Source organism: Trichoderma camerunense, assembly GCF_050948025.1.
Source record: "Trichoderma camerunense strain CBS 138272 chromosome Unknown V8C40scaffold_11, whole genome shotgun sequence".
Lineage (NCBI taxonomy): Eukaryota > Fungi > Ascomycota > Sordariomycetes > Hypocreales > Hypocreaceae > Trichoderma > Trichoderma camerunense.
The window spans coordinates 1,137,078-1,164,014 of record NW_028145359.1 but is presented as its reverse complement, the minus strand read 5'-3'; the positions used below and the strand labels follow the sequence as shown (position 1 = coordinate 1,164,014).

Here is a 26,937-nt window from a genome sequence, read left to right as displayed (position 1 = left end):
AACAAATGGGAGACATTGTTACCCATGAAATCCCACGTTCATTGAAAGATACATTCCACAAACGGCAACAATTGACTCGCATGAGTAGTTGACCGCTCGGCACTGAATTAAGCTCAATTACAAATGGAGCTCCAGATGTGGCTAGATATGGAAATACGGAGCTTAAATCCCTGTTCAGCAACTATGTTAGACAAGCGGCTACTAATCATATATTCCTTTGTATACTAATCAGAAACTTGAACTCATGAAGCTATTCACATATTTAGTTGTCTTATAGATGCAGCGTCTTCAGAAATTTTACTCGTCAGAGTATCCAATCTACTCATCATCACAATAAACAACAGCCTACTTTACACCATTTTTGCTCACCAACCGGGAAAAGAAAATGAGCGAAACTATCAAAGTCGGCGCTGTGCAAGCTGAGCCTGCTTGGCTTAACCTGCCAGAATCCGTAAAGAAGGTTACCTCGCTTGTTGAGCAAGCTGGAAAAAACGGCGTCAATGTCTTGGGCTTTCCTGAGTTATTTGTGCCTGGTTATCCATGGTTTGTACCATTCAGATTGCCAGATGAGCACGAAAGACCTTGCTGACTTCATTAGGAGCATCTGGACTGAGCCGTACCTTGACAATACTGGCATGTTTCACGAGTACATGGCCAATTCGCTCGTGAAAGATTCCCCTGAGATGGCTCAAATCTGTGAAGCTGTTAAGAAAGCCGGCATCTTCATCGTTTTGGGCTACTCTGAGCGAGATGGCGATAGCTTGTATATCGCTCAATCCTTCATCAATCCCGAGGGAGAAATTGTCCTCCACCGCCGGAAGATCAAGCCGACCGGCGTAGAGCGCGCAATTTGGGGTGATGGAGATGGCTTGGTAAATGTGGTTGATAGCCCCTTTGGCAAGATTGGTGGTCTCAATTGCTGGGAGCATTTCCAGCCCCTGCTGCGATACCACGAATACAGCCAGGGCGTTGATATCCACATCGCAGGATGGCCACCATTTTTTGGCAGGCCGGAAAACATCCCCATTCTTTACACTACGACTGGTGAAGGAGATCGTCTCGCCTGTCAGTTCATGGCTATGGAGGGAGCCTGTTTTGTGGTTGTTAGCACGCAAGTGATGGGCGAAAAAGGAAGAGAGAAGTTGAAGTTGGTTGGTAGTCCTCATATGACTTCGGGTGGAGGTTTCGCCATGATCTTTGGACCTGATGGTACACCTCTGGTCGATCCATTGGACCCGGGAGAAGAGGGCATCCTCACCGCGGAGATTCAGCTGAGCACCATTGACTATGCCAAGCAGATGCTTGATGTCGTCGGGCATTACTCCCGGCCGGATCTTTTGAGTCTGAACGTCAACTTGAAAGGAGCCAAGCCTGTTCGATATGTATGAGAAGCTCTCAAAATTAAACGCTGACCTGAGTTATTCTGAGGTCAACGTTTTTAGGTAGCCTCATATAAACTTCTGAGATAGTCGATTAGGGAAGAAATTAAGGCCATATAAGCCAATTCTGCTAGCCACCACTGTGAGACTCCTGAAATTTATTTCCTCTTATTTATATATAGCCTCAAATTATCATAATCACCAGAGGAAGAAGAAAAACGTCCAAGGCCACAACAGGATAGATCTGCATAACAAACCATTAGTATCAAGTCATGACATAGGGGAAATTGACTAACGAGATGGCACAAGGGCCCAAAACACGCTCATCATACGCCCAATCGTCCAAGCGCCCAAAAGGCACAAGGGTTGTTCAGCTGGCGCCAGGGCGCCCAAACCGGGAAGAGTAACAACGCCTCCAGAGGTGGCAACGACACCAGGGGGGGCACCAACGGCAACGACATCCGAGGGGGTGGCGATAGCGGCGGAGGTGGCAGTGGGAGTAGGGCAGATACAGGGCATCGTAGAGCCGGCAGTGGTGATGGTGATGGTGGTGACGGCGATGATCATGGCGATACAGATCAGGCTGAATAGGCTGAATAGGATGACTACCACCCACAACAAATCGATGGGTTGGTCTATTTCATGTCACTTTTCGTACTAGAAAATTAAATAGACAACGCAAGGGAATAGGTGAAGATATGTTTGACAAGAGATGAAGGTGAACTAACTCTGGCGGCGATGAGGAGCTTCGGGGCGTGCAGGAGCTGTGCAGTGTCAGCGAAACCCGGCAGACTGGTAGATTGCACATGGCACTTACGCATTTGGACAATTCTCTCGGAGAAAATAAAGGTTTTTGGTCGTTCCACGTGGCAGAGCTTCTCGAGATGGTAGATTGTGTGAGGTTGATAAAAAAGAGGAAGAAAAGGAAGATCGCGACTGCATGTGTAAGATTTTGCTCGAGGTACTTGCCAGCTGGTACTCGTTGATTGCACATGATGGGCACCTGACGGGCACCTGATTGCAGACGCAGAAGAAACAAGGGAAGGAGCTCCGATAACGATTAGATAGGTATGTCAAGATACCGAACCTGAACAATTTCGCAATTGAGCTCGCAAGGCTCAAGGGTCGCCAATAGTTGTACCATATGGATGGCCTGGTGTTTATTTTACTGTGACCGCCGAGTGTTGGTAGCTGGCGTGAGGAATTGGAGCCGTCGAATGGACAAGTGAGGCTATCAGGGGATGCGAACAGTCCTGCCGTTTGGTTGGAAGCATCTATGTATTTTGAAGCGTAGGTAATTGTTGTCACAAAGTAGCAATGTGATATAATAGACTAGTTGTCGTGACTAGTTGGTATCTTCGATGATCCATGAACTCACCTAGATCTGCGGAAAAGTAGTATCTTATAGAGAGTACAAGTGATACAGCGGTCATAACCTACTGCTGGTATCATGATCATCTTCTACTGTCGCTTCTCTCCTAATCGTTTCCACTAGAATAGCCTGAAAACATCAATTCATTCTATGTATACATTATATCGCTTCATGGTACAAACTGCTTTGTCTTCCAACATCGTGTACGTACAGGTGATGTCAGCCATTCGTCTAATCGCTGGTAACCCGCAGCGTTCCCGTAAGTCGAATATCCCGACTGCTCGCCCCAACAAATATTTTGTACTCTCCATCTTGAATGACCCAGGACTGGGAAACCACATCCCATACACTGAAATCTCTCTTTGTAAGCTCGAAACGAACAGTTTCTGACTCCCCAGGAGATAAGAGGATCTTGTTGAACCCGCGCAGTTGTTTTGGTGGACTATTGGGGATACCCAAGTAGAGCTGTGCGACTTCGCTTCCAGATACAGAACCGCTGTTAGTGATTGTTGCGGTAACCGTTGCAATATGTTGCCAGAGGCTATCGCCGCTGCACTTGGACGAGCGAAGAGACTTTGATGCTCTGGTAGAGAGAGATGAATACCCAAAAGTCGTATAGCTGAGTCCATATCCAAACTCAAATCGTGGAGCAATGTCTTTTGCATCAAAAGCGCGGTAATCGAGATATACACCCTCGGTGAAGTCGCACTGCGGGTTAATATCATCTCCAGAACTGCGCGTGCACGGAGCATACACCGAGTAATCGCTCTCGTTCTTCGCAATCGTGTAGGGCAGCTTGCCAGAAAAGTTGGCTTCCCCATAGAGTAGCTTTATAAGAGCCCTGCCGCTGTCCTGGCCAGGCAGGTGGGCAATGATAGTAGCGGTGATATTGGGATGCTCGATCCATTGGTCAACTAGACGGACACCAGCGGCGTGTATCACGACAATAGTGTTGGCGCACTTGGATGCCACATTCATAACAAGGCCATCGCTGAAATCATCATGTAAACCTTCGCGGTCCCAGCCCTCGGTTGCGATGGCATTGATGAACACCAAGCAAGCATCAGAAGCAGCGTTAACATCGGGGTTGAAAGAGTCCAAGTCCCAGTTCACCCAGGTACCGTCTTTGCAAGCACGGCGCTGGATAGCACTAAGAGGCTGAATTAATGTTAGCGATAAGGAACCCAGCTTTCAAAGGTTGAAATCCACATACATCATCGATATAAGCCGGCGAGTTGGCACCCGCCCTACCACCAGTGACAATGGTGCCTCCCCTTGCCGCCTGATCGAAATGCGCTTCATGGCCCAATGCAACATTCTCCATCTCCGGAGATGAAGTGTATCCGTGTGAGAATAAAAGATCCGTATTCTTAGTACGAGGGATTGTTGCGTCGTAACCGAACACAGATATCATGGCGAGCTTGTTTCTGAATGGCAACGCATTGTTGTCGTTCTTGACCAAGACGTGTCCTGCAATAGCACCCTCCAAAAGGACTGGCTCTGATGCGGGATCCCGTGCGTCTACCTGTTCATGGGGCTGGGTGAGCTCCTTGAGGCCAATGCCTGGGATGGGAAATTTGTCACCGTCTTGGCCGACCAAATACCATGCAGCGATAATTCTTTACGCACCAAAGAATTAGCATAGGTGACTTGGAGTGAAGAGTTGAAAGAACTTACCGCGTCGCCATGTCAGTCACTCGATCTTCGGGGACGGTCCCATTCGCGATCGCATCGGTCAGATTCTTGCCCCATGACCCTCCAAGAGGCATCACCATGTCAAGCCCAGCGTTGGCGCTTTGTATGTCGTGTTGGGCATCCCAGTCAAGCATGACAAAGCCTTCGAACCCTAGCTCGGTCTTGAGAATACCGTTCATGAGCTTGTCATTCTTGCATCCGTACGTGCTGTTGATCCTGTTGTAAGAGCACATGACAGACCCTACGCCAGCATGAACACTATCCATAAAAGGCCACAAGTAGTACTCGTGTAATGTTTTATCATCAATGTTTGCAGAAACGGCTTCGACACCAAAGTATGGGCGCCTCAGAGTCTCTTGTTCATTGGCAATAAAATGCTAGGGTTCAATGGTTAGCAATCTGCTTTGGCGGCTCTAAGTGTTGAATGACCGCATAGTACCTTGATATTAGCAATTACACCAGCCTCTTGCATACCAATAATAGTCTCTGCATTTAACTGGCCAGAGAGATATGGGTCAACAGAGAATCCCTCCCAATTTCGACCACCGAGCGGTGTTCGTCCTAATGGGCCAGCGTTGGGGCCAAGCGGTACGTTGACTAACAAGCTTTGTTCTCAGCAATGAGGATATCAAACTAAAGGAAACCCATCCATAAGACACTTACCTCCCTTTACTTTAAACTCTTTGCCCATGTAGAACCCTCTTTCATATGTAAGGTTTCTATCCCAGTTTGCCCCAACATGGATTCCAGATGGATAAGAGTTGACCATGTCCGTTGCGCGAACTCCATTGCCAGCATCGTGAACACACATTCCAGGCCATCCCAGTCGAGGAACAGAGCCGGTGTTACCAGCACAAACGTTATCGCTGCGGTATCCACGCGTAATGTTGGCTCTTTCTTCTATCGTCATCTGCTGCACAAGCTTTTCGGCACGGCGGTATGCGTATGCCCATTGCCCATTTCCTTTGCCTTGCTCTGCGTGTAAGTGTAAGTATCAGCTGTGGCTCCACCAAATAGTCCGATAAAAAATGACAAAAATGGCAAACTCACGCGTCAAAGGGATCTGTGGTGCATCTTCGGCTGCAACAGTGCCTGGGGGCAGGGCTGCTGCAGCGAGAAACAAGCTCGCGCAGCTGGATAATGCGTACAGCCGCATGGTCGGAGTTCAGATCTTGCTCTGAGCTATTGACCGTTACAATCAAGCATGCAGAAGTTATTATCCCGGAGCACGTTGGGTTTAATATCCGGAGCAGGAGATCTTAGTCAAGCTCAAGTTTGAGCATCGTGATGAATGCAAGCTGGGGGCTGAGCTCCGTTCACCGCTGCGAAGCCGATGTTCCCCGACAAATAGGATCACGATCCGATGCGGGGACAAACATTGGTAGCTGTAAGAATCCCCCACCCTTGCATGGTGCAGCTCGTAGTGTGACAAATAACGCCAAACCATCTTCCCCCCACTCTGGGTTGTTGCGTCAAGTTGGGCATACAATCGAAAGGTCGAGCAGCTGTTGAATCTAGCGGAGAACCGGGGAATTTCCCCGGAGCTCCTGGCTTCAAAGCTTTTTTAGGGTGACTGACGTATGTAATTTTGGGCAATGACCAATGCTTCTTCGTATCTTAATTCCTGATGACGGCTGGATTATGCGTGGGGAAACATCCTTATTCCTCTTCTTCTTGTTTGATCCATGAACGGTATATCCATCGGTTATCCCCACGATATTGGCGATACCGGCATCGCCGGTATCATCTCAAGTGAAGGAAGGGGGTATATCATTGGAACTGATGATGGTATTCAACATCTTCAAGGCATCTGCTTGTCCGTTCCCGTGGAGGTCTTGCTGTGCCCATATTCTCCGTATGATCTGCTCTGTCGACGACAAATTGCTTAGCGGTCTCTCGGTTATCGCATTCTTTAATGCCGAAAGGACCAGTAGTCTATCGCTGTCGCTTTCCGTTTGTAGAGCCAGCATAATCATGATAAAAGGTCTTTCGCACAAGCCGAGGTTGTTCAACAGGCCGAATGCTTCCTCAGCACTAGTACGTGCCAAGCGTGAATCAGCCAATGAGCCTCGGACTACACGATCAAGATAAATGAGAACTGCAAGCTGGTACATGCGAGCAATCGTGAGGTAACGTTTTCTGCTTCCGACGACATGATAATCCTCTCTATCGATGCCGCTGCACAGCTGCTGGCCCATATCTCGGATCTGGCCTTCGAGGTTGTAAATGGCATGCGAATGGCTTTTCGATAAGTAATCTGGATCATCCCGGTCTTTTATCAAGTCGATGGCCCGACTTAGGAATTCCATAAGCTCGAGCGAGCAACCGAGTGTGCTATGGATCTGGCCATTTCTTAGTTAACTGCTTCAATCAGGGATGAGATTTGAGGAGTACTACCGTATGGAAATGATCGAGAGACACAATCTTGGCGATGAGCATATCCCGCTGTGCAATCGCTACCATCTCCGGGGTGCGCTTTTGCCAATGCTGCAAACTAAATTTGTAAAGGACGTTGTGATAAAATACCCAGTCCAAGAGAACCGTATTTTCACCGTCAGTCTCACGACGGCCGTGATAGCTCGACTTGACGATGGTCATGCAGCCATCAAAATGAACGGACCAAACGGTGGTCTTGCCATTTGGACAAAGAACCTAATATTTCCACCAATATTCTATTAGCATACGAAACATACAACGTTTACAATAGTAGGATCACCACAAACCTCGTATAAGCTTAAGAGCAAGCTTGCAGCAATAGCTTGAGCTCTGCACCTAGGATCCACAATCCGGTCGATTGCACCTTGTAGTGCAGAGACGGCACGCATTTGATGCATCATAGCCTCATCTGGCATTCTGAGATAAAGATATGAAATCGCGTTCATGGCATAACGGACTGCAAGAGATGAAACGCCATTGTCTGTGAGCGCCATCCGGCGGAGGAGGCCGCATACATCTTGTCGCAGATCGCCCCGGGAGGTAATTAGCCGAACAGCAGATGATATCTCAGTGTCATCTAGCAAGCACATATTAATGAGAAAAAATATTACATCTCGTGGTATCAGATAATTCTCACATATGGGGCGCTTATTACTCCCAAATCGGGGAAGCTGTGGCGACCGGGTAGGTGATGGTATCCATACGCTCATCTTTTTGTTGTTGGCTGCACAGCAAGTGATCATCGTTAGTGTAGGTAGGAAATAGTATGGCAGTCACTCATATGGTCACTCACATAGAGAATCTTGAAAATTTGTCTCATAGTAAAGCATGACGTCGACATTGGAGGTGTTTAGGAAAGCAAATTTGTTTGCTCGATACTTCTGACTCCGAACTTGCACGGTCATCGCTCGGCGCTCATCGCCATCACGAGGCCATGACAGATTGTAATCGTACCCAGAACAAATCTTCTTTCTTCTTTTACAGGAAGAGCATACCGGCATCAGCCTGTCGCAGGCAATCTTGCGATCTGAGAGCCGTTAGTTACAGCTGACTTTGACATTTCACCCTTGCATGTGAGAATTAGTTCTCAGAGGGGCGGCTTGAGCGTACTTTTACAATTCAGGCATGATTTCTGCCCTCGAGGTTTGCTGATAGTAACATCTGAATCAGCCATGATGCCCTGCCGATCAGGTTGAATTGCTGTAGATTGGTGCATGTAGCTTCCAGAATGCTTGGAAGCTGGAGAGATCATGCAGTGCTCTAGAGCCACACAGTGTGTATTTCATGCCGAATGCCGAACTCTTAGGCGACTCCGGCACCCAACGAAGTTGCTACAGGTCACAGCATAAGGGGTTAATTCCGCTAAGATTTGGAATTAGCATAGTGTGATATAGAGATGACACATGCAGCCGAATGCACTGGAAGGTTGTGCTGACTTTGGCTTATGCGTGATGACGACCTGAAATGTCGCGTGGCGATTTATAATGCTTCAAGCCAGCAGCAATTTTTACAAACAAGCCAGGCATCTAGTAGAGACTTTAAATCTCCTCTGCCACTTCATTTCTTCTTCTTCAATAGAGAACATTGCTGGGCGAGAATTAATTAACTACGCCATGATCTATCACAAGCTGCCTCATTTTGGCAGAAGAACGGCCAGGCTGCTGTCGACGTTGCTGCGAGTACACGTTTCCGCACACCATCGATAGATAAGCTCAGAAGCTCTCCAGAACACTCTTCACAGCTTTCACTCAAGCACTGGATCCAAGCAAAAATTCGCCCCAAAACAATGAGCGTAATTCGGTCTGTTCAGTTATAGTTTCGGTGTCGGAACAACGCTATTCCAGCTCAGCAAAAAACTTCTTTCTGAAGCTCATCATTTTTGCACTAGCCAAAAGCATACCCCTCTAGATCAAATCATTGCTTGCATCACATCACACGACTCATCTTTTGTGATCGCTCATTACTTCTTTATTGCCGACAGTGCAATTAACGCATTTCTTCTCAATATAGCATTTCTCTCTAGATTGACGGCAGATCTCACTTGATCGTTTCTGAATCACAGCTTGCTGAATTCTTTTCCTCATCCTCACTAGCTTGTGGCTGAAATATCTCAGCATACAAAAAAAATTCCACAAAAATGGCAGAGCAAGACGAAAGATGCCGAATCCTTGTCATGGCCTCCGGCAATGGCTCAAATTTCCAGGCATTAATAGATGGTGTCGCATCTGGCAGCATCCCCAACAGCAGAATTACTCGCCTGGTAGTGAATCGTGCAAAGGCATACGCCACCACTCGAGCAGAGAAAGCAGGCATCCCATGGGAGTATTTCAACCTCATCAGCAATGGATTTCTGGCCAAGGGAGAAAAGGATGAGGCAAAGACGGCTGAGGCAAGGAAGAAGTACGATGCCGCCCTGGCAGACAAGATTCTGGCCTTGGAAGAGAGGCCGCAATTGATCGTCCTGGCTGGCTGGATGTGGGTGTTTTCAGCTGAGTTTCTACGGCCGTTGGAAGAAGTAGGTATTCTTGTAATTAACCTACACCCAGCCTTACCTGGTAAGTCACCCATGCAACCACAATCACGTGTATGTCTGCTGTAGTTGCTAATTTGAGTAGGTCAATTCGATGGTGCCCATGCAATTGAGCGTGCTTACGAGGACTTGAAAGCTGGAAAGATTACTCACACTGGCATCATGGTTCACTATGTCATCCAGGAAGTCGATAGAGGCGAGCCCATTCTTACCCAGGAAATCGGTTGGGATGGAGAAGAACTTGACGCACTGGAAGCGAAGATTCATGCTCATGAACATGAGTTGATTGTGAAAGCGAGCGCCAAAGTAGTTGGAGAAATACTGGAGGGAAGGAAGAAATGAAAAAGCGTTTAAAATTTCATGAAAGAAAAAGAGAATCTTGTTGAAATCATCTTCTTATATAGAATCCGGACACCAAAAGATGAATAACATTGTACAATATGGACAAAGCACCTTTTCTTATGCCTAATGTAGCCGTCATAGCTGTATCTATCCATCTAAGCGACTGCTTAAGCGGTATATAAACTAGGATATTAAGCAGAACTTCACAGTTTTCGACAATTCCTCCTACTATAATTCTCTTATTCATATATCCCTACCCGCTAACATCAAGCTTCCCTCCTACACCTACCGTGTTGCGTTCCGAACGCTTTATGGTCGCCTGATCGGTACATACCTGGATTAACTACGGACCGATCTGCTAGTATGGAACGGGTCGACATAAGTCGCTCGTCGACCTTCAGCGACTTACGGTTCAAGTCGACACAGGTCGCTCGTCGTCCTCAGTCGACTTAACGATATCGACCGGATATATAAGATTTAGTTACTACACTCTTTAAATAGCTTAGATAGCTAGTCGTTAATATAGCAATAAGATTGATCATTGTATTCAACCTACTAGCTACGTGATAAGATTGCCCACTGCATCCTACCGACTCTGCCAACATAAACTGCGACCAGTTTATTACCTTGAGAAACTACCCTATACTATTTGGTATAGATCAGTTCGTCGTATTCTGATCTAGCTTGCTGTATGGAGCTGATTTTGTTGAGTTGTTCCTTGATGCGGTTGCGTATGCGGTTTTGGTTATTTGTTGCGAGGGCTCCCTTGTCGCTGAAGATAGAGGAGAAGAGTCTATCTCCGGATTTCGTTAGGGTTGTTATTTTTCCCAGTCCCAGCTGTAAAGCGGGTATGTTATCTGTGGCCAGCTTGCCTGTGAATCTTTGTTTTTTCTTAGGGGTGAGTACGAGGGTCAATGTCTTGCCTTTGTCTGGGATCTGAGGGGTTGTCTCTTTGTTTTTGAGGGGTGCCGTTTGCCCGGGGACGGTGGTGTTGCTTTTGTTTAGGTTCCCGGCCGCTTTGGATACGGAATTTATTGCTTTGAGGTCACCGAGGGGGCTGTTAAAGATCATTGATGAAGTTGTTTTGCTTGATAGCTAATTAAACAGAGTGGTTTTGAGTGAGGGGGTACCCAAAAGGTGGGGTTCCTGTAGGTGTAGGAGGGAAGATTAATAACTAGCCCTTTATCTTATATTTTTAATAAATATAGTAGCTATTATTGGTTACTTCTAAAGATTTATATTACCTCCTAGGGATAAGGTAGAGTTATTAACTAAAGGAGGGAGTATCGGGATTTTTCCGCGGCTGGTAGATGACGTCAAGGTTTAGGGTCACAATAGATCCTGCTGTTGGCTGCAATCGCCTTAATGCAAAAGTCCTGCTGTTAGCTGTAAGTATCGTAAGATAATGCTGCTGCTAGTTATATACTGCAGTTACTTGTAAGTATATCAATAAAATAGTATAGTATATTACAAGGGGTAATACTGAAGTAATTAAGCGGCATTGATATAACTATATAAGCATCAGCTAACTTACTATTGTATCTTTGCCTTCTTGTATTTCATCAATCATTTTATCAATCTATCGATTTATAAGCCTGATCTATTATGAAACCATTTGGAATTTGGTTTCTTACCTATCTTATGGCGTCTTCCACAGCAAAGGAAACTCCACCATTTAACCCAGATGTCCCTAATCCCGGTTATACTGGAACAAGGGATATTCTATATCAACCGCCCAATGCGCCTAAGCCTCAACCTAAGTACATTGCTGTACCAAACGAATATACACTTGATCAAATCAAACATGTTGACCTTGCGGGAATGATTGTCAAATTTGACAATGGTCAAGATTGGACGGTTATTGGAGGAAAGCGACTACTTCGCCATTCTCAAGCAATTGCCGATGAGGCAGCAGCTTATGATAAAAAGCACGGTGGTGTTGAGAGGGTACCATTATCCACGTACCCAATGATGTCATCGCCTCAAGAGCTTGATGAGATCTTGGCAACAATGCCCTCTTTCGATGAATTGTATAGGGATTTTCAGACACGACAGGATACACAGCAGAAACAGGATAAGGAGTCGCTACTATTACGAAGCTCTAGCGGATGTCACTCGGAATTATGCTGGTATGAGGGTGATTGCCGGGCTAACTCAAATGCATATGGAGTCTGTGACCACTCTGTAAATCACGGTTGTTCGTGGTATCCTATGCGGCCAAATGCAATTTGCCAAAAATGTCCGCCTCCCTGGTAAAACTGTAAGGCATTTGTGGTATAAGAGCTGTAGTATAATAAACTGAGTTCTGGGACGAACCGGGTTCCTAAAGTAATAAAATTAATTATTACATTTAACCTACTAGCTACATAATAAAAGCCATCCCTTGGTCTGGCTACGGTTTAACGATCTTCTTGAGAATATGATCATGATAGTAGGTGGCAACCGTCTTTCCGTTGTTGTTGGTTGAGATCCGATAGTCGTAGAGATCGCTTTTGAAGTTATACCCAATCGCGCCCCAGAAATGGGCGTTGAAACGTTCCTCTTCCTTAAGCCTTGGGCCCGGCTGCTCGTAAAGACAGTCTGGGCAGTATCTCTCGCCTGGCTTCCTGAGGATATGGACCTGGCGATCGTCACCGCAAGAAGCGTAATATTCATCGGAATAGACGATATCGCGATAATTCTCTTTGGCTGGCCTCTTCTCGAGAGACTTGCGGGCAAATTCCACGCGTTGCTCAGCGTGATGACGGGAAACGAAGGCCCTAGGGGAAGCAATACACTTCCGCCAATGCCGTATGCCAAGGGCTCGTTAGATCATTTAAGGATATACTTCCTTATCTATTCCAACTGCTGGAAGCGGCTGGGAATAGATCAGACGGCGAGCTTCAAAGCTTTCTGACCAAAGCAGCTTTTCAATCTTATTCAAGTCTGAGTTTAAGAGGATGTTCTTCCCGCCGCAAGTCTCTTTACAAGCGTTATAAAAAGTCCTATTAAACGACTTAACTATCTTAAAGCCATGGGTATAGCTAACTTGGCAAGTCTCGAAGATCTCGTTGTAGGAAAAGTCATAACTGTAGCGTTCCTTTTGCCGTTGGGCAAAAGCAACAGCGCCTTTGACCTGGGCTTTTTTTTTGGAGTATTGTAATAATAGAAATGAACTTTAGCCTCATGGGCTATCTTTGCCAGATATTCCACAACTAGACAACCTCGCGTACCCACCAGAATCCTCTTTCACTCCAGAGCTTTATATACTTGAGCCTCTACAGCAGCCCATAGTCCAACAACTTTGGCATCTCCAAAAGGAAGGATCTGGGTGCAAACCATCCCAGCCACGCCCTTTTCACGATCGCACCACCACCACAAGTTTGCCAGTCCAGCCCAGTGAACTGTTGCTTTAGACCTTCCAGTGCCGTTGCTATTCGCCATCATGAAAGTCAAACCCCATCCCTGTGGTGCACCTCCTTGCACAGCATACAGCTCGTCAATAGCATTGGTTAGTTCCGGTTTAGCAGCGGGAATACTTTGACGACTGAAGTTCGGGAACTGTGGAATCTGATTACGAAACATCTCTTCCACGGTGTCTTTGCGCAATAGTTGGCTTCCAGTGCGGGGGCAAGTGCCGTCGTTCAATAACACTGCCAATACCTCTGTGTGACCAGCTTAGTTGCTGTTTTACAAGCTGAAATATGTATGAAGCTGACAAGGAAATACACGACTTACTGCAGTATTCCTGGGGCTTTGCAAACATGCCAGCGCCACCGCTGTTAAACACTCGGCGTGTCTCGGACTCGTCATCTGGATTGACAACTAACGGGATTCGATTCAGATGATCTCGTGGTCGTATTTTTCCATCTGCATCTCTAGAGTGCATATATGCAAGACGATCTCGCATGTCTTTATCTGGGATCATGGACATATCTTTGATACCGAGAGGCTGGAATACATGCTTCTGCAGATATGCGTTAAGACTAAGTCCGGTGATGCGTTCGACAGCTATTCCGGCCCAATCGATGCCGGTCTAATAGGAATCATAATGTTAGTGATTTTGTCGCAATGCCAACTATAGAGAGATCTAAAAATGATTATCGAAACTTACACCGTATTCCCATCCTTCTCCAGGCTGAAATAGCAAAGGAAGAGAGGTAATGTCTTCAATTCGTCCAGAAAACTCTTCTACCCCAACTGGGAAAGTCCAATTTCTGAGCCGCTCGTTAAAGAAAGTGTAGCCAAATCCAGAAGTATGAGTCAAAAGCATTCGAAGGGTAATTTTCTTGTTTTTAGCTTCCAAAGTTCCATCTTCACGCAACACTTTCATGTCTTTCAACTCATGAAGAACATTTTCAAGATGTTCGCCATCATCCAGCTTCAGGGTCCCTTGCTCCACAAGTTGCATGCAAGCAATTCCGGTTAGCAACTTGGTACAGGATGCAATCCAAAAAACTGTGTCTAGAGTCATTGGGTCATTTGATGCCAAGCCTCGCTTGCCAGCTGAGTGTGCGAACAATTCTTCGCCATTTTTGTCAATGATTACAACCGTAGCACCAGGTATATCATTTTTGGGGTCGCTACAGGCTTTGTTGACTGTATCTTGAAGTTTAGACAGAGTTTGAGCACCGAGAGGCATGTTGACAGCTGAAAGGTGGATAAAGAGGGAAATGTTTGTCTGTGCTTTGCATATCGGTCAAGGGACATGCCGCCTTTTTGTGGGTTTTGTTGCATTCGGTTGTACGTAATGTCCGCTTGTGTAGCATTGCAATTTTACGTCCAGGGTTCTGTACAACTTTGCCACGCCTCTCTGCGAGTCTTCTGATCAAGCAATGCAACACGTATCCATGTCTTGGTGCGCCTCCGCATCTTGATGCGACACGTATTCTTGTTTCAGTCCTTCTCTGCATAATGCGTGCCGTTCCGAGTGCATGAATCCCCTCTTTCTATCCCGATCTGCCAGTTAATTTGTTGCAGCCCCCAAAATAATGTAACACTACCCACTCAACAGTCGGATGCAGGGATATTTTTGAGGTAGGCAACGAAGACACTTGACGCCACTATCAGTATGTGTGATGAGCTGGCTTGTGGCGGAACGCCAAATGCAGGGAGTTATCAGTTGCCATGAGGTAACATGATAACACAAGAAAGAATGGATTGAATTTAAAGAGTGCCCTCAATAACCCTCCTAACCTATTCGTTACCCAAGTAAAATCCTTCTACAACCTCTATTGAAGCTCTAAGTTACAATCTATAGTCCATCGTTATGGGTGAAAACTTTCCATCAGAGTCCAAGAAGTTCAACACTGAGCTTAGGGACTATTCTGTATCACATGCCGATAAAACCGGTCCTTATGCGGATAATCTCGATGTTGACGCAATTGTCGTTGGAGCAGGCTTTGGTATGATGAACTGGTTTTGGTGGTAACATTTGTATGCATTGCTGACGTCGTCCCACTACCCTCATAGCCGGCATATTCATGCTCAAAACTCTGCGTGATCGTGGCTTAAAGACGTACATCTTTGAAGCTGGTAATGACACTGGCGGTACATGGCGTTGGAATTGCTATCCAGGTGCCTGTGTCGACTCTGAGGTGCCGGAGTACGAATTTTCCTGGCCTGAAGTATGGAAGACTTGGAATTGGCCGACCAACTATCCCAATTACGAGAATCTACGAGCATACTTTGATCATGTTGACAAGGTGATTGGAGTGAAGAAAGATTGCTCTTTCAATACAGTTGTCGTTGGAGCTCACTTCGACGAAACTGAGGGCAAATGGAACATACGTACCGAAGATGGTCGTACATCAAAGGCCAAGTACCTTGTCCTGGGCACTGGGTTTGTAAGTATTTTATTTGTCATACATCGGCCTTTTGATCTTTGACCCTGGACTAATCCTGGAAATATTACAGGCTGCGAAGAGATATATCCCGGATTGGCCTGGAATGAACAAATTCAAGGGCGTAATTCATCATTCTTCGTTCTGGCCCGACGAAGAGATAAATGTGAGCGGTAAAAAATGCGCTGTTATCGGCACGGGAGCATCTGGTGTGCAAATCGTCCAGGCCTGGGGGCCGGAAGCTGGAGAAGTGAAAGTTTTCCAACGCACTCCCAACCTTGCTGTTCCAATGCGTAAGCAAAATCTTACCGTTGACGAGCAAGAAACAGCCAAGAAGTATTACCCAGAGTTATTCAAATTTCGCGAAACGAGTTTTGCAGGCTTCCATTATGATTGGGCTGAGAAAAGCACGTTTGACGACACTCCGGAGGACCGTGAAGCGTTTTACGAAAAAGTGTGGAACGACGGCGGATTCCGATACTGGGTCGCCCTCTACAAAGACACTCTCCTCAACGCCAAGGCAAACAAAGAGGCATACAACTTTTGGGCAAAGAAAACCCGAGCCCGAATTGATGACCCGAAAAAGCGCGATGTTCTTGCTCCACTTGACATGCCTCACTATTTCGGAATCAAGCGACCATGTCTAGAGTACAGCTACTACGAACAATTCAACAGACCAAACGTTGATGTAGTAGATATCAGCAACAATGCTATAAAGGATATCGATGAAACAGGTATCGTCCTTGAAGATGGAACACATCATAAGTTTGACGTTATTGCGGTGGCAACTGGCTTTGTGAGTTTTCACTAAAATTGTTTCACTATGATCAGCATCGCAATTCTAACATATTCTCAACAGGATGTTGTAACTGGAGGTACAGTCTTCTATTAAAAGAATACCTACAATTCTCCAGTGCAATGATTGGCTAACTTCTCATAGTAATGACCCAACTAGGACTTGAAAGCGTATCCAAGACCAAGCTTGAAGAAGAATGGCTTCCTGGCGCTCAAACATACTTGGGGCTCACCGTCAGCGGATATCCCAACATGTTCCACATCTACGGCCCTCAAGCTCCGACACTTCTTAGCAACGGTCCAACCACTGTAGAGGTACAGGGCCGATGGATCGCTGACTGCATCCAAAAGATGCAGAGAAATAACATCAAGTACATCAATCCAAAGCGCGAGGCGTCTGTCGCTTGGAAGAAAGAAATTGTCGATGCCAACGACCAGACGCTATTCCCAACCACGAGATCGACGTATATGGGTGGAAGCATCCCTGGCAAAGTATATGAACCAGTGTGTTTCTCGAGAGGTATTCCGACGTATGCGAAATTGATTCGCGGAGCGCTTGACGATATGTCAGGTTTTGACGTGGTCTCGAACTAAAGACAGCCGTGACAGACTGTTTTCTAGTTAGCATATCAGGATCATATTCTCAAATATCTTGATTACTACTGGTACCTATATAGAGAGACTTAGGCGACCAGTAGAACTTTACTACATAAATTGATAACGACAGAATACAACTTCAGAATGGAAGAAGAAGAAGAAAAGTAGAGAGCTTTGCGCCTGGCGAGGCTGTTATTTCTATGTTTTCTACCGTGGCTATGGCATTCTAGTGAACTAGGTTTGGTCTCCATTCCATATCAATGTCTTATCATTGCTCGTAGAGTACAATGTAGAGTACCTAAGGAAATACCTGACACTTCCCAAGTCCAAGGCACATGTCCAGAACGAGTCTATCGCAGAGTATTCTGACTCTGCCGTAAACAAAGACACTCAATCTAGAGGCTTCATCGGCGGGGTCTGGAGTTTTCCAATCGAATCAGTCAGACTCAATTTCGAATACCCGGCCGGGTATCCATTATCCTATTGACTTCAGTTCAACCTCCGCTGCCGCCTGTTCCACCATCCTCACAACAGTCGTAGCCGCGCGCCATCGCTGGTGGCGCCATTGTGACCTCGGCGTTTCGATGCTCTGGCCCGCTTCCTGGCCTCTCAACCCCGCAAGTTGCAGACAAGGTGTTGAATATGTTTGAACTTTTGAAGGTCGGTTTCTTTGTTGTGATTCATCATGATTGGCCGGCTCTCATTCAATATTTCTGCACATGTGATTTAGCATTCTGTACAAATACCGGCTGTCGTTGACATGTACGAAATAGAACCTTTACATCTTCATTTATTCCCCTCAATATACTCCAGCTCCCTTGCCTTTCACCTGCCGCTTCATACAGTAATCTGCTGGATCTTCTGCCAAATTACTACATTTAGATAGATACAAACTGAGCCAGCTTGTACGAATCTTGTGGAAATCCACAATGACAACCTCTGTTAAAGGAAAATACGCGATTATCACAGGCGGCGGCGCAGGTACAGCATCACCGCCACCACCAGAAAAAATTTCCACATCGCCTCAGATGCTAAAATCCAGTTATAGGCATCAATCTCGCCTTCGCTCGCCTCCTCCTTAGCAAAGGCTGCTCAGTCATGATTGGGGACCTTAGACTCACAACTGAGGTTCAAGATGTCTTGAGCGAGTTTCCCCAGACCAACCTAGATAAAGGCCAGCCCGCCGCGATGTTTTCCAAAGTCGATGTAGTCTCATGGCCGCAGCTCACATCGTTCTGGGAATTTGGACTTAGGGAATTTCCAAGGATTGACATTGTCATACCTGGTGCTGGGTTATATGAACCGCCGTGGTCTAGCTTTTGGCAACCTCCTCGCACTGAGACAAACCCACAGTCTGCATCCCTCGATGTTGCCGATGCTGAACCGGGACACTACGCGATTTTAAATGTCAATCTAACTGCCCCTATACGTCTAAGCCAGTTGGCCATCGGATATTGGACGCGAAACAAGTTGCCTGGCTGTATCGTCCACCTTGGAAGCATCGCCGGATATATTTCAGGCCCCGCTACGCCTTTATACTACGCTAGCAAGCATGGTCTTCACGGCTTTGTGAAGTCTCTAGGCGATCTACGCGATCAACTAGGCATTCGAATCAGCGCAATCGCCCCTGCACCCGTACTCGTAAGTTGCTTATGTTGTTACGACATGCGTCCCATGAGACATCAGTAACTAGAGGAGTAAAGTGGTAAGACTAACTTGTTTACAGACTACCTTGTGGAATAGCGACGAAGCCCGGCTGAATACTTTAATGAAAGATGCGACCTTTGTTCCTATGGAAGAAATCACGGCGGCCATGTACGAGCTTGTCGTTAATGAAGAATATGGTAATGGAACTATATTGGAAGTTACAGCCGGTGCGACGAGAGTTGTTCCTAAATTTAATGCGCCTCCTCCGACTGCTGGGTCAGTGGGAGCGCCAAACGCGAAACTCTATTACGACCAACTATTTGATGGTCTAAAGACAAAAGGCTTGCAAACGTAGATACGAAATGATTGCTTCTAGATTGTTGAAGAGAGATATCTTCAAAGAGTACCAACTAGCTCTACATGTTCCAACTATGCATAGCATATGAACTAAGAAATCAGCGCCCCATTTTACTATCCAGAACTAATTCTCAAAATTGTGGCTGGGGAATTTGCTAGATACGGAGTAACTATAGCTATAGTAGCAGATATTGAAGGCAGGTACTGGAAGAAAAAAGAGGTAGTAGCAGAAAGTAGTAACAGTAGCAGATACTTAAGGAACCGAGTACTTCGTACCTACATCATACATGTAGTAGTAAATAAACAATATTTCTTCACATCCTGTTCTGTCACTTGAATTACGCCCGATCACTAAGGTACTGAATAGATATTCCTAAGCCTGGGCCCAAGTTTGATTATCTACGGTTACAGGCATTGTCGGCTGCCATTAACCTTGAATATGAGGTCAAGGCCAGCCTCAATTTAAGTTCGTCTATACCGAGCTCTCTAATCATATCACTGGTCACAGGCAGAAAGAAGAAATTCTTTGTACGCAAATATATAAATCACATTGAACACTATACTACATCAAGAAACACCAAGTAATAAAACAATGGACTATATGAAACACCAATCAATCACCCCTGTCATCACCCCATCAATGACTGCTTCGCCAATTTTTGCTAAACTTAGTAAGCCTTGCCGGTGTCGACAATCTCGGTGAGGTTGGTGTTTCCAGTCTTGAGGATGGTCTTCTCCTTGGGGAGGGCCTCAATAATCTCAGAAGAGATGTTCAAGTGGTCAATGACGGTCTGCTTAGGAGTCAGGGCAAGCCACTGAGCAACAGAGATATCGGAGAAGTGGCTAGCCTGCAAGACCTCAAGGAAGACGAGATCCTCAGTACCGGTGTTCTCGATGTAGTGAGCATCAGCCTGGGGGATGTAACCAACATCACCAGCAGTGAAATCGAAAGTGTTGGCAGAGCTAGGGGCCTTGTAGATAGTAGCACGGCCAGCACCCTGCAGGAAGTAGTCCCACTCGTCGGAAGACGTGTGCCAGTGAAGCTCTCGCATAGCACCAGGCTGAACGGTGACTAGAGCAGCAGAGAATGTGGAAGCGATGGGGAAAGTGGTGGGATCCAAAATCTTGACGGAACCTCCGGGGGTTTCGAATGCCTTTTGCTGAGACCAGTGGTAGGTGTAGCCGGCGGGGCCCGTCAGGACGCCGTTGGGGCCAGTGATGTTCTGCTTGCTAATGTCCTTGGGCTGGGGAGTTCCGTTGAAGATGTAGAGCTGGTTGTCGGGCAGGTTCTTGAAGGCATCGACAGGGGCGCGGAAGTTCTTGGACAGGACAGAGCGAGGAGTTCGGGCAAACATCTCGCTGATGAGGAAAGTTCCGTTCTCATCAAAGTCACCCTGGTCAAAGACAAGCAAGAACTCAACACCGTTCTCGAAAGCCTGAATGGAGTGAGGAACACCAGCAGGGAAGAACCAAACGTCACCCTCGCAAAGGTCGTCAGCAAAGGTCTGAGAGTTGTCGTTGACGGCCGTAACACGGACGCATCCCTTCAAGATCAAGGACCATTCGCCGGCAGTGTGCCAGTGGAGCTCACGGTAAGCGTGAGGCTCAAGCTTCATATCGACACCAGCCATGGCCGTAGCAGCAGGAAGCACGGCAGTGTTTTGCTGACGAGCCCAACCAGCCCTACCAGAAGCACCGGGGCGGTTGTGAGAGAGACCAAGAGGCCAGACGGCATTGGGAACAGCACCCGAGTCCGTTCCGGGAGCCGCAAACAGATCGGGGTTCAACTTCTCATACTCAAAGGTACGAGGGCCGGCATCACTGCCACCGAATTGACCGCGAATGGGTTGGGGCTCTTCGACACTCTCGAAATCGAGATAGACGCCGAGGCTGGCATCTGCATCTTGTCCGGGCACTTCTTTGATGTTCTTGACCACGGCACTTCCATCGCTAGTGTCAGGAATTGGGGCAACACCCCCCTGAAGTCCGGTGCTACCGTACAGACTGCCAGAGGCAGCAGTAACAGTAGGGATCGGAGGAGTGACGCCCGCAACAGGCCCGCTGTTCTCAAGAGATCCAACGGATTGGATCCTATATCATGGTTTGTTAGTTTTGAAACTCTTTGTGATCAGAGAAACTTCAGAAAGGAATAATTCCATACTGGGGAGCTGGAGCGGCTACCGCCAGCATCGCAGGCAGAAGGCCGGCAATGGCAGATGAAAGCTTGGGCTGCATTCTGAAGGTAATTTCCTGGATTGATGTCCTCGAGTGGTCTTATCTCTCTCTAGAAGCTGCTAGATGCTGTTGATGCAGAGGCTGAGAAGCGAGTGGTGAATCGATTCCGACAGCAGCATTCTGGCATCTTTATATTAATCGAACTCGTGAACATATCTCCAATTCTGGGCCCGAGATTCGACTTCTGTGCTCCGTGCTCCGTGCTCCGTGCTTCTCATGGCCTCCATCAGTCTCATCGATGATGATAGACTCTCCGACTCGCCGAGAAAGGCCGACATGACAAGATGCTAGCGGTAATAACTCGAAGATAGGACCAGTCGAGATTGGGTCGCACGATATGTAAGCGCATCACGTCAACTTCCATGTAGTCAAATGTTGCTTGTAGTCCACTTCCAGGCACCGATGAGGTACTCCATCTGGGCGATAATATCCCTGCAATTCCGGTGATTCGTCATAGAGGCTGTGTACGAGCACCGTATGTCCTTTGAGCTTTGCCCTCATAATTCGCTTCGAGCGGCCCGAGAGAGCAATCTTTTCCTTGTTAATTCGAACTTTAGGCCCGAGACCGACTGTATTTTGGATCAATGCACGAGATATTACCCGTTCACTTGTGAATTCCGAGTGTCTGCTGCCATATTGCGAGTTCCCTTTCCAGAGAAAGATCGTCCTGCTCTCCCTCATTAAGGAGTATCGACTTGTCACGAACCGGAGCGTAATGCCTCGAAATGGAAAGCTTGAGAAACAGGATTGGCCTACTCAGAGCCGAAACATCCGTGAATTTGCATCAATCAAAGCCCACCATGTCACATCGTGACGCTCGTTCACGTATAAGCCGGTGGAGCGTTTTGGTCAACCCATGAAAACATCATGGCAAACTCGTTCCGATTATCCGTTCAAATGGGCCACGGATCCTTTATACTCAGCAGAGGAAACTCCATAAATGTCAGACACTAGACGGCTGTGCAACCCCATCCCTCAACTATCGGCCATAGGGCATCGAGGCCCTCCGGTTTTGATCCAAAAATGAAGTTGTCAGGGCTTCTCTATTGGTCCATTGGCGGGCCGTGCCTCGACCCATGAAGATGTGCGGGGATTAGAGGAAGGATTGGCAGCTATTTTTTGCCTCCGAGACGCTAAGCCGAACGGGACACACATTGTGTAGCATCCAGTGTCGTGCAGGAGGGCGGAAGACGTGATGGTACACGTAGCCTTGGGAATATACACCACACATATAGCATCCTCCCTGAGATTTCTTCAGACACCCTTGGTACTTCCAAGTACCGTTCTCAGCTTCAACACCTCTCGGGTCCGGAATTATGTCGGTATTCTGGCGTCGCACTACCTGCCGGCACTCCGGAGGAAACAGCTTTGCTTGGCGATGTATCGTAGCATGGACGTAACATGGACAGGTAGCAATGGACGTGGTGGATTCTCATCTGAATATCGAGTACGGCTTGAGATCCACAAACCCACGCCTTAAAATAGAAGCGCGCTGGACAAAAATTGTGAGAAAGTTGTTTTTAAGATTACTAGATATAGTTCAAGATTATTGTTGGTTGGCCTCCGCCCAACAGACATTGAAGAGCAAAAAGCCAACTTTACTAAGGTTAGAATGCTTACAGGTAGTTAGTTAGTGTTTACATGTCGTCTGTCTTCCCGTGCGCCACGCAGATCTATGCGCCCTTTCTTTCTCGCTAGGAGAAAATCACAATGCTAGCGGTATTTCGGAATGGCAAAGGAAACTTACCTTTATTCTAGCTACGTTTAGGCAAATATCCAAATGCCTGGAATAACATCAAGACATAGGCACTGGATAGTGAATGATGTTATAGCCCCACGTACAGCTTGCCCATTTGGTGATGCGGAACTCGCCGGAATCCAAGTTTGGAGTCCATCAATCAGTCGTTGCCATCCCAATCGGATCTCATCCTGTTCCTGCGCAGGCCCTCCCTGCTCTCGGCGACTTAGATCAGCGCACCCCGGCGAATCAGACAGCACAGGTTCCGCCGGGGCAGGGCTCCGAGGTCTACAATATGGTCTCGACCCGCCCATTCCGGGTTTTCTGATTGCTCCCGCTAAAAGATATAAATTGATAATGTACATGCGTATGCATGTACAAACAGACATATATACTCGTAGTGTTTCTCTGATGGCGGCGACTACTATGTCATTTGTAGCGTCTCTCACAATAGCCGTAGACTTATAATTATCCTAGGCATTGAAGAATGATCGTATGAATGAGCAAAACTTGATGACAAACTTCCAATTAAGAGGTGTCTTGCTGGAATCACACCTCATGCTAGTTGTATGCAGATATTGGCGTCAAAAGAGGGCAGACTCAGGCTTAACACAAACTTTGCCGACAGACTGAGAGCGTCGCGCAGGACGTTAAATCTTATAATTTTGGTCACAAGGAGGCCTGTTACATCTGGACATATTTGAGATATCAGCTTAATACTCTCAATGACGTGCGACTTGTTTTATTCCGGCGCATGATGCTGGCTGTGGCTGCGGAAACAACATCGGAGGTGTTAATGTGTTATTACATGTTTTAGAAGAGATCCGGCCGATAGATTGCTCAGATTAGGGGCCTTGTCGCCACAGCGTCCTGTAGAATACTTTGAAGGGAGCTTCACTATCCCTGGACAGGTAACCCTTATCCATGCTGCGCCGCTTCTCCAATACACGAGCAGCTTCAAGATCCTCATTCCGCGTCATCCCGTTCGGCGAGACTACCCTAGAGAATTCGACGGTGGCGCGATCACTGGTTGAAGAGTTGGAATATGGCTAGGCCAATAGCGAAAGATGAAAAAGGTACAATGCCTGTGGGATATTTGTCAGTTAAGCGAGGTCAATATCTTGAAGTGCTGGCTCTGAATTGACTATGTACTTGGTTAGAGGCGACATGAGAAACATAAATATTCAACGACTGGGATCCTTCAAGGGACCGATGATTAGCCAAACTCCTTAGATAACGTGTGTAGTATTATGAAACATGTCATACGAGATGTAAAAGAAAGACACTCAATCTACCAGCTTAGCCTTTTAAAGTAACTGCTTATATTTGTGTACCTTTACTATCTCATATCCATTACTCCTCCATACTACCATCACTATTTTCTTTTTTCTACTATCTGCTACTATGTCAATTTCAAGACGCGAGATGCTGGGTAGCTACATTGGAGTGCTGGCAAATAGGTGATGAAAAGTGAACTGCATGTTACTACTTGTATTCTGCAACCTTGTCAAGTCTCCCAAAGCCCTGCATCCTCAATTTTACTTATCCTATTATATCCACACTACCACATCAGAATTATCCCAGTCAAATATTATGTGCGAAAAATGATCCACATCTGGGATACTGTATAAATACCCGCAGCATTCCTCGGGTTGCAGTTTCTCTTTGCTTCAACAATGCCGCTGATTATCGCATCATGGCGGTCATGAAAAGCCCTGTCGCATCCTTTGTAAACAAGAATGATTCAGGTTGTAGCTGTTTATACAAAACTGCGGCGCTTGATGACAACGCGAATGGCCTTCTGCGGGCGCTTGACTCCAGTACCGGGAATCATACTGGGGAGCTTCCACGACCCTTCAGCATTGTCCATATCCCACAATGTGATGAAGCAAGCAACAATGCCCATGACCTCTTTCTCAGCAAACGTCCTTCCCTTGCATACTCCCGATCCGGATCCCCATGGTTTGAGTTTTCCATATCGGGCGACTCGGGCGCCTGTCTCTTTATCTGTTTCAATGAACCTATCCGGAATAAACTTGTCGGGCTCGGGGAAGATCGATGGGTCGGATTGGAGGAGGGCGTGAGGGGCTGAAAGCCAGGTTCCCGGCTTGAAGTGGTGCTCAAGGTTGCCATCGTGCACCGTTATGGGTTTTGACACATATCGAATAGATGTTGGTTCTTCAACCAGCCGAAAGGTCTCGAAGAGGCAAGATTTCAGAAGAGGACACTCATGGCTCAGTCGTGAAAAGTCAAACGCGGTGATTTGCGGCGGGTTAGTTGCCGTTGATAAGGATATGCACGAGCTGACCTCCTCCCGCAACTCATCCAATAGCCCAGGAGTGGAGTGGATATAGAGCAGAAGCCAGAAAACCATTGGCTGCATGTTGGCATTCAAGCCCCAAAAAGTGCCCAATTCGAGCTCTGCTCGGGCGCGCATAGGGACATCGTGCTCCGCGAGAAAGTTATTTCTCTCCATGGCTGCAGCACTAACATCGCTCATATCGGCGTCAAAGTCCACTGCGAGGCCGCGCTTGTACTGATTTATGCGGTTATAAAACCCTTCGAGCGCATCGTGGAGGCGAGTGCGAGCTGCGAGAGCCTCTTTGAAAGACTTGATAGGAGCCCACGTCGGCACGCCAATCACGAGGAGAGGGAATGCGTTGTTGTCAAATTTCCAGAAGTCTTCAAGGAGGTTATGATTGCGATCCAAGAAGTCCTGGCCATATAGTCGCGGAATAGAGACACAGGCACCAAAGTCTCTCATGAGCAACTCGAGATCTGCTTCAACAGCATCCGGCTGTCCTTTGGAGTCAGCGGGTATAACCCGAAGGGACGCACATCGCTCCCACTGGTATTGTTTCTGAGCATCCGATGAAAAGCTAAGCAGCTGGGCTACTTTTTCCGGAATATGGGCCGCCTGGATCGAAGCCGTTGCCGAAGCCTCGTTGACAAAATATCGTTCAATTATCTGCGTCAACTTTCTGTTTATAGCCATAAACTTTTCGCAGACATCTTGAGTCAAATTAGCACCAAAGACACGAATACCCAAACGCAATCCCAAAACGTCGGCGCTGAGAATATGTGGCCCCTTGGTGAACACTCTGTCAATGTTGTCGAGGTTGTGCAGGATTTGGTGTCGTGAGGTAAGACCGAATAGGGACCCTTTACCGCGCGAAAGGAGCGAACTACCTTCTAGTTAGTGGAAGATGATGCAGAGTATTGGCAGTACGGACAAAATGTTTGAAACAGTTCCACCAACTTGAATCAATGCGCTGCTCACGCCAATCTCAAGCGGAACCCACGGAGGAAAGTCATCCTTTGGCTCGTTCTTTTGAAGGCGTGAATAAACCCAAGTAGACGCGACGAAAAGAGCAGCTAAGAGGACAAGATAGGACGTAGCAGATACTGGCGCGTCCTGGCCTCGAATTGACGCGAAAGCATCTCTGACTATGCTATCTGCCATATTTAAGATAGCAGTAGCAGACCAGGGCAGTTAGATCGTTCATGACGAACGACTCAGGGACGTGCCGCATCTGGAGTACTTGTAATAAACCACGGCTAGACCGCTATTATGAGCTAGTTGAGATAACTTCGTTTCAGCACTAGCTGGTTAATTGTGAATTCAACCTTAGGGCTGAGTGGCTTAAGCGGTCTACCTGGCAAAGCTGACAATTGTGAATGATGCTGCCTCGAAAGTATCATATTGCTTAGGAGAGAGAGGGATACGTGTATAGACCCCTGCGGTAAGAAATTGCAGCCAATTGGATTCGCTACATATGTTGTTTGCCTACCTCTATCCCGGTTGATGAATGTTATCAGAAACGCCAGCATTTAGCGCTCAACCTGTCCCGCTACTCGTACTCGTATACTAGCATGAATACGACAGCCAGTGGTATCAATTAGGAAACATTTTCAATCTGGGCATTTTCCGCATTTGTGCTTCAGAACCACTTCCAGGATTCGCGGCTTTCGATTGGATATCTTTACGCGTA

At 47.0% G+C, this 26,937-nt stretch overlaps 12 protein-coding genes across 12 annotated transcripts; 5 read left to right on the top strand and 7 right to left on the bottom strand.

Annotated features, from left to right (window-relative positions):
* Positions 1–385: 385 nt before the first annotated feature.
* V8C40DRAFT_275548 (carbon-nitrogen hydrolase family protein) lies at positions 386–1,388 on the top strand (the record flags this gene model as incomplete). The annotated part of the gene is made up of 2 exons (XM_083220727.1): positions 386–543; positions 599–1,388. The coding sequence occupies 2 exons, from the start codon at positions 386–388 to the stop codon at positions 1,386–1,388; spliced, it is 948 nt and encodes a 315-aa protein (XP_083072250.1).
* Positions 1,389–1,462: 74 nt separating this feature from the next.
* Positions 1,463–2,312, bottom strand: V8C40DRAFT_38338 (uncharacterized protein). Its single transcript, XM_083222918.1, has 4 exons — positions 2,197–2,312; positions 2,108–2,143; positions 1,676–2,014; positions 1,463–1,623 (listed from the first exon to the last, which is right to left on the bottom strand). The coding sequence occupies exons 1-4, from the start codon at positions 2,198–2,200 to the stop codon at positions 1,538–1,540; spliced, it is 465 nt and encodes a 154-aa protein (XP_083072249.1). The 5' UTR covers positions 2,201–2,312; the 3' UTR covers positions 1,463–1,537.
* A 356-nt stretch (positions 2,313–2,668) lies between these two features.
* Positions 2,669–5,898, bottom strand: V8C40DRAFT_38262 (beta-glucosidase). Its single transcript, XM_083222917.1, has 6 exons — positions 5,497–5,898; positions 5,110–5,421; positions 4,886–5,043; positions 4,429–4,823; positions 3,965–4,370; positions 2,669–3,909 (listed from the first exon to the last, which is right to left on the bottom strand). Exons 1-6 carry the CDS (start codon positions 5,600–5,602, stop codon positions 2,983–2,985), a joined length of 2,304 nt encoding a protein of 767 aa, XP_083072248.1. The 5' UTR covers positions 5,603–5,898; the 3' UTR covers positions 2,669–2,982.
* Positions 5,899–6,194: 296 nt separating this feature from the next.
* Positions 6,195–8,056, bottom strand: V8C40DRAFT_275546 (Zn(II)2Cys6 transcription factor; the record flags this gene model as incomplete). Its single annotated transcript, XM_083220726.1, has 6 exons — positions 6,195–6,788; positions 6,844–7,098; positions 7,170–7,459; positions 7,520–7,606; positions 7,676–7,909; positions 7,993–8,056. The coding sequence occupies 6 exons, from the start codon at positions 8,054–8,056 to the stop codon at positions 6,195–6,197; spliced, it is 1,524 nt and encodes a 507-aa protein (XP_083072247.1).
* Positions 8,057–8,382: 326 nt separating this feature from the next.
* Positions 8,383–9,963, top strand: V8C40DRAFT_248365 (phosphoribosylglycinamide formyltransferase). The gene is made up of 2 exons (XM_083216526.1): positions 8,383–9,437; positions 9,498–9,963. The coding sequence occupies exons 1-2, from the start codon at positions 9,020–9,022 to the stop codon at positions 9,752–9,754; spliced, it is 675 nt and encodes a 224-aa protein (XP_083072246.1). The 5' UTR covers positions 8,383–9,019; the 3' UTR covers positions 9,755–9,963.
* On the bottom strand, positions 9,745–10,975 carry V8C40DRAFT_248363 (uncharacterized protein). The gene is made up of 2 exons (XM_083216525.1): positions 10,311–10,975; positions 9,745–10,255 (listed from the first exon to the last, which is right to left on the bottom strand). Exon 1 carries the CDS (start codon positions 10,823–10,825, stop codon positions 10,400–10,402), a length of 426 nt encoding a protein of 141 aa, XP_083072245.1. The 5' UTR covers positions 10,826–10,975; the 3' UTR covers positions 9,745–10,255; positions 10,311–10,399.
* A 288-nt stretch (positions 10,976–11,263) lies between these two features.
* On the top strand, positions 11,264–12,179 carry V8C40DRAFT_248362 (uncharacterized protein). Its single transcript, XM_083216524.1, has one exon. The coding sequence runs from the start codon at positions 11,360–11,362 to the stop codon at positions 12,008–12,010; it is 651 nt and encodes a 216-aa protein (XP_083072244.1). The 5' UTR covers positions 11,264–11,359; the 3' UTR covers positions 12,011–12,179.
* A 512-nt stretch (positions 12,180–12,691) lies between these two features.
* Positions 12,692–14,479, bottom strand: V8C40DRAFT_248359 (beta-lactamase/transpeptidase-like protein). Its single transcript, XM_083216523.1, has 3 exons — positions 13,848–14,479; positions 13,472–13,769; positions 12,692–13,398 (listed from the first exon to the last, which is right to left on the bottom strand). Exons 1-3 carry the CDS (start codon positions 14,373–14,375, stop codon positions 12,983–12,985), a joined length of 1,242 nt encoding a protein of 413 aa, XP_083072243.1. The 5' UTR covers positions 14,376–14,479; the 3' UTR covers positions 12,692–12,982.
* Positions 14,480–14,871: 392 nt separating this feature from the next.
* On the top strand, positions 14,872–17,327 carry V8C40DRAFT_248356 (flavin-containing monooxygenase). Its single transcript, XM_083216522.1, has 5 exons — positions 14,872–15,138; positions 15,206–15,579; positions 15,650–16,372; positions 16,436–16,451; positions 16,517–17,327. The coding sequence occupies exons 1-5, from the start codon at positions 15,003–15,005 to the stop codon at positions 16,963–16,965; spliced, it is 1,698 nt and encodes a 565-aa protein (XP_083072242.1). The 5' UTR covers positions 14,872–15,002; the 3' UTR covers positions 16,966–17,327.
* Positions 17,328–17,589: 262 nt separating this feature from the next.
* On the top strand, positions 17,590–19,279 carry V8C40DRAFT_248355 (uncharacterized protein). The gene is made up of 3 exons (XM_083216521.1): positions 17,590–17,949; positions 18,017–18,609; positions 18,695–19,279. The coding sequence occupies exons 1-3, from the start codon at positions 17,898–17,900 to the stop codon at positions 18,968–18,970; spliced, it is 921 nt and encodes a 306-aa protein (XP_083072241.1). The 5' UTR covers positions 17,590–17,897; the 3' UTR covers positions 18,971–19,279.
* Positions 19,280–19,640: 361 nt separating this feature from the next.
* Positions 19,641–21,207, bottom strand: V8C40DRAFT_275542 (RmlC-like cupin domain-containing protein; the record flags this gene model as incomplete). Its single annotated transcript, XM_083220725.1, has 2 exons — positions 19,641–21,063; positions 21,134–21,207. The coding sequence occupies 2 exons, from the start codon at positions 21,205–21,207 to the stop codon at positions 19,641–19,643; spliced, it is 1,497 nt and encodes a 498-aa protein (XP_083072240.1).
* A 3,094-nt stretch (positions 21,208–24,301) lies between these two features.
* On the bottom strand, positions 24,302–26,737 carry V8C40DRAFT_248351 (cytochrome P450). Its single transcript, XM_083216520.1, has 2 exons — positions 26,179–26,737; positions 24,302–26,130 (listed from the first exon to the last, which is right to left on the bottom strand). The coding sequence occupies exons 1-2, from the start codon at positions 26,406–26,408 to the stop codon at positions 24,705–24,707; spliced, it is 1,656 nt and encodes a 551-aa protein (XP_083072239.1). The 5' UTR covers positions 26,409–26,737; the 3' UTR covers positions 24,302–24,704.
* Positions 26,738–26,937: the final 200 nt, after the last annotated feature.

Excerpts from the sequence above, each read along its gene's own strand:
- V8C40DRAFT_38262 (XM_083222917.1), bottom strand. The coding sequence starts at position 5,602 with ATGCGGCTGTACGCATTATCCAGCTGCGCGAGCTTGTTTCTCGCTGCA. Across the intron at positions 4,371-4,428 it reads GTGACTGACATGGCGACGCG|AATTATCGCTGCATGGTATT; the intron begins GTAAGTTCTTTC and ends TGGTGCGTAAAG. Across the intron at positions 3,910-3,964 it reads CGCCGGCTTATATCGATGAT|CCTCTTAGTGCTATCCAGCG; the intron begins GTATGTGGATTT and ends ACATTAATTCAG.
- V8C40DRAFT_248365 (XM_083216526.1), top strand. The coding sequence starts at position 9,020 with ATGGCAGAGCAAGACGAAAGATGCCGAATCCTTGTCATGGCCTCCGGC. Across the intron at positions 9,438-9,497 it reads CCTACACCCAGCCTTACCTG|GTCAATTCGATGGTGCCCAT; the intron begins GTAAGTCACCCA and ends TAATTTGAGTAG.
- V8C40DRAFT_248355 (XM_083216521.1), top strand. The coding sequence starts at position 17,898 with ATGACAACCTCTGTTAAAGGAAAATACGCGATTATCACAGGCGGCGGC. Across the intron at positions 17,950-18,016 it reads TATCACAGGCGGCGGCGCAG|GCATCAATCTCGCCTTCGCT; the intron begins GTACAGCATCAC and ends ATCCAGTTATAG. Across the intron at positions 18,610-18,694 it reads TCGCCCCTGCACCCGTACTC|ACTACCTTGTGGAATAGCGA; the intron begins GTAAGTTGCTTA and ends ACTTGTTTACAG.
- V8C40DRAFT_248351 (XM_083216520.1), bottom strand. The coding sequence starts at position 26,408 with ATGGCAGATAGCATAGTCAGAGATGCTTTCGCGTCAATTCGAGGCCAG. Across the intron at positions 26,131-26,178 it reads GGAACTGTTTCAAACATTTT|TTCGCTCCTTTCGCGCGGTA; the intron begins GTCCGTACTGCC and ends ACTAGAAGGTAG.
- V8C40DRAFT_248362 (XM_083216524.1), top strand. The coding sequence starts at position 11,360 with ATGAAACCATTTGGAATTTGGTTTCTTACCTATCTTATGGCGTCTTCC.
- V8C40DRAFT_248363 (XM_083216525.1), bottom strand. The coding sequence starts at position 10,825 with ATGATCTTTAACAGCCCCCTCGGTGACCTCAAAGCAATAAATTCCGTA.
- V8C40DRAFT_248359 (XM_083216523.1), bottom strand. The coding sequence starts at position 14,375 with ATGCCTCTCGGTGCTCAAACTCTGTCTAAACTTCAAGATACAGTCAAC. Across the intron at positions 13,770-13,847 it reads GAGAAGGATGGGAATACGGT|ACCGGCATCGATTGGGCCGG; the intron begins GTAAGTTTCGAT and ends GATTCCTATTAG. Across the intron at positions 13,399-13,471 it reads AAAGCCCCAGGAATACTGCA|AGGTATTGGCAGTGTTATTG; the intron begins GTAAGTCGTGTA and ends CTGGTCACACAG.
- V8C40DRAFT_248356 (XM_083216522.1), top strand. The coding sequence starts at position 15,003 with ATGGGTGAAAACTTTCCATCAGAGTCCAAGAAGTTCAACACTGAGCTT. Across the intron at positions 15,139-15,205 it reads TGTCGTTGGAGCAGGCTTTG|CCGGCATATTCATGCTCAAA; the intron begins GTATGATGAACT and ends CTACCCTCATAG. Across the intron at positions 15,580-15,649 it reads TTGTCCTGGGCACTGGGTTT|GCTGCGAAGAGATATATCCC; the intron begins GTAAGTATTTTA and ends GAAATATTACAG.
- V8C40DRAFT_38338 (XM_083222918.1), bottom strand. Across the intron at positions 2,015-2,107 it reads AGCTCCTCATCGCCGCCAGA|ACCAACCCATCGATTTGTTG; the intron begins GTTAGTTCACCT and ends GACATGAAATAG. Across the intron at positions 1,624-1,675 it reads TTGGGCCCTTGTGCCATCTC|ATCTATCCTGTTGTGGCCTT; the intron begins GTTAGTCAATTT and ends TTTGTTATGCAG.